The sequence below is a fragment of the Carlito syrichta genome, unplaced genomic scaffold (assembly GCF_000164805.1).
Source record: "Carlito syrichta isolate Samal-C Ts95f unplaced genomic scaffold, Tarsius_syrichta-2.0.1 Scaffold307639, whole genome shotgun sequence".
In the NCBI taxonomy this organism is placed as follows: Eukaryota; Metazoa; Chordata; class Mammalia; order Primates; family Tarsiidae; genus Carlito; species Carlito syrichta.
In genome coordinates, this window is record NW_007251735.1 from 518,081 (window position 1) to 521,366 (window position 3,286).

General features: G+C 36.1%; 1 protein-coding gene across 1 annotated transcript in view; it reads right to left on the reverse strand.

Annotated features, from left to right (window-relative positions):
* Nucleotides 1-246: 246 nt before the first annotated feature.
* Nucleotides 247-3,286, reverse strand: part of PYGO1 (pygopus family PHD finger 1) — a 34,709-nt gene continuing 31,669 nt past the window's right edge. Inside the window, exons 2-3 of the mRNA XM_008064526.1 lie at nucleotides 2,221-2,306; nucleotides 247-1,690 (exon numbers count right to left, since the gene is read on the reverse strand). Of these exons, the coding sequence (XP_008062717.1) occupies nucleotides 566-1,690; nucleotides 2,221-2,306 (1,211 nt within the window). The 3' untranslated portion in view covers nucleotides 247-565. The remainder of the gene's footprint in view (nucleotides 1,691-2,220; nucleotides 2,307-3,286) is intronic.

Genomic DNA, 3,286 nt, shown 5'->3' on the forward strand with positions numbered 1-3,286 from the left:
CTCATAGACTCACCTGAAAAATATGAAATTCACTAATTCCAAAGACTGTAGTAGAGGAGGAATCTGGCGCTATCTTATTATTTTTTAAATCCATTAAAATGTAAGTTTTCCCCCATGTTATAGTTACATATATTACATTGTGAAAACATGTTAAATGGTTGCTTGATAAACTTTTCGAACTAAATGTTTAATGTGATACAAAGTTCAGCACTGAAATATAATTTTTCAATGATTCTAACTTTTAAAAGTTAAAACTTGCCTACATTTGTTATATATTATTTTGAAGCTTTAAGAGGCTTTTATGTTTATGATAAATAACAAAAACTAACATTTATTTATAAATGTTTCTAAAGCACCCCCATATACATTATTCTATTTAAAATAGCAAACAAAGACAGTACAAATTTGCTCTAGTAATGAAGTGGATTATTACTAAAAACTAAAGGCCAAGTAATGTTTTTGTGTGTACATTTAAAAAAATAATGTAAAACATCAATATCCTGTGTCAGCAAACCTCTGTAATACACAGGAAAAAAAAACACCTCATTTTAGTTAATGCCTGTAATTAAGCATCACTGCCCACTGCAGGTGGACCAAAAGTTTCTCTAGTGCGCATTAACTGGACATCTTTGTCAGCCATACAGGTATCACAGCCCCATACTGCTGATGCTTCTGCAGTTAGGAGGCCATAAGCTGTTTCAGTCATTCCAGTACAGATCCGATGAAACCATTTCTGACAAGAGGCCTCACACAAGATGGCATCCTGATCGTCATTGACTTCATTTGTACAAATTCCACAAGGATACACTGGGTCAGAAGATGAATGGCCATGACGGCTTGGGTGGAGAGAGGACTTATTGCTTTTTTCAGTGGTGCATGCATCTGCTGCACCTCTTGGTTGTCGTGGCTTATTCTGGGTCCCGTTGGCATGGCTGTTGTTTGTGGCTTCAGTACTACTTGAACGGTTGTTCTCTTGATTTACTGCATTGTTTCGGTTAACATTTTTTAATTCAATATTACTCTGATTCACTGTGTCATCCATATTTAAGTGAGGTGGATGAGCAGAGGAATTTTGATTAGTGTTTTTGGTTGCTCCTTGACTAAAGTCTTGTTTTGGGGGTGGTGCTTTTGCTTGACCAAAAGTGTTTGGGGGAGGAATAAAAGAATGATTAGATTCTAATGGAGAAGTAAAATTTGAATTATTTCCAGGAACAAAATTAGATGCCAAATCAGGGTTAGAAACTTGGTTAGCATTCTGTGGAGGAATCTGACTGAAGTTTTCAGCAGGATTTTGTCTAAAATGTTGATTAGGCATGTTAACATTTTGACTTAGTGCATTATTATAAGATGGATTTCCAAAACTTGAATTATCATGTGGCCCAAAGTTAAAAGCATGAGGTCGATTAAAACCCATGCCCAAGGGATTCTGAGGAAATGGATGTGGCTGGTTCCTGAGTGAGTAAGGACCACAGTATGGGGAAGACATTCTGGGGGGAACGTGAGGTGGCATTCTGAATGTGCTATAGCCTCCAAAGCCAGGATAACCAGGACCAAGATAAGGATTTGATGAAGGTAGTGGTTTATAGGAAATAGTATTATAGTTGTCATCAAATGGATTAGCAGCCACTAGATGGTCAGAGTTTGGATTCGGTGGTGGAGCATACTCAGACAATGGAGGAAAAGAAGGTCCCTGAAATGAGAATGGAAAGTAAAATACATATTTTTGATCAAAGAAGTCATTAAACTTGTCCTATTACCTTGAAACCTATAAACCTAGTTTTAGTAAAATTTATCTTGCAGTCTTACAAAAATGCAATTTGTTCACTTGACCTTTCAATTAAAGTTAATTATGTTTATAATCAATCATACTTAATGATAAAATATGTAGGTTTATTTCATCTAGGAAATAAAATAAGGTATGAGTTCAAATTCATTGTTACATAAGATCTCAAACACCTTAAATTACATTTAAGAACAAGCATTTTAGTTTATCTGCCCACACTTTCTTCTTGCAGTATATATTCTAGGCCCGAAGTCCAACAATAGCCACTAGTTGCAGACTAAAATAAATAAGCAAAAACCACTACAATCACTGCAGAATTCACTATTTGGTTTTGAATGAGGATAGGAAAACTCATAACCAGATTTAAATTTACCTCATCAGCCTGTTCATGCCAGTAAAAAAAAAAAAACTGTTACTAAGGAAAAATACCAACTTACCTGTGTATTTGCCTTGCGTTTTTTCTTATCTGGGCTTCCTAATTGTACACCTGGTCCTCCTAACCCATCCAGTCCACTATCACCACCTAAAAAAAAAAAATCAGATAATATTTCCACTTGTAAGCAAAGTTATTTTTTATCTGTCGAAGCAATCTCTATTATATTTACCTGTTAATATATTTTCTATTTTTGTTAGATAAAAGGAATATTAAGCTTTTATTATCTTTATTTAAAACAAAAATCTTTCCCATAGTTTTAGCCAGAAGCAGTAATTCATCTCTGCTCCCATATTTATTATTCTTTCAGTGAAAAAGAAAATCTCCTTACCACTCTCAAACCTTCAGTCATCCGATTCTCTGTCTCTGAGGCCACTCACTATTTCTAGCTTCTGGTCTACCTTTCCAAAGATGATCCAGATATATTCAAGGATAATATCATTGTTGTGGGGGCAGTCACAAATGATAGGCATACATTGGTCTGTACCTTGCTTTCTAATTAAAGATCATTCCATATCACTACATTTAGAACTGCTTTATTCTTTAACTGAGTAGTACTCCACAGTATGACTATACCATAATTTATTAAACTAGTCCCCTCTGTATTGATATTTAGGGTGTTTCCAAACCTTTGTTGCTTGCTGCAAAGAAAATCCATGTAAAAATATCTTTGTGGGCCGGGCTTGGTGGCTCAGCCTGTAACCCTAGCACTTTGGAAGGCTGAGGCAAGTGGATTGCCTGAGCCCGTGGGTTTGAGACCAGCCTGGGTAACTTGGCAAGACCTCGTCTTCACAATAAATAAATAAATTAATTAATTAATTAACAGGGTGTGGTAGCAAACCTGTACTTCCGGCTATTTGGAAGGCTGAGGTGGAAGGATTGCCGGAGCCCTGTGGGTCGATGCTGGGGTGGTCGTGAGTGTGCCACTGTACTCCAGCCTGGGCGACAGAATGAGACTCCAACTCAAAAAAAAACCCAACAAAACTTTGCATACATGTATAAGTTATTCCTAGAACTGAAATTATGGCATCAAAGGTATGTACCTTTTTTTTTTTTTTTTTTTTTTGGGT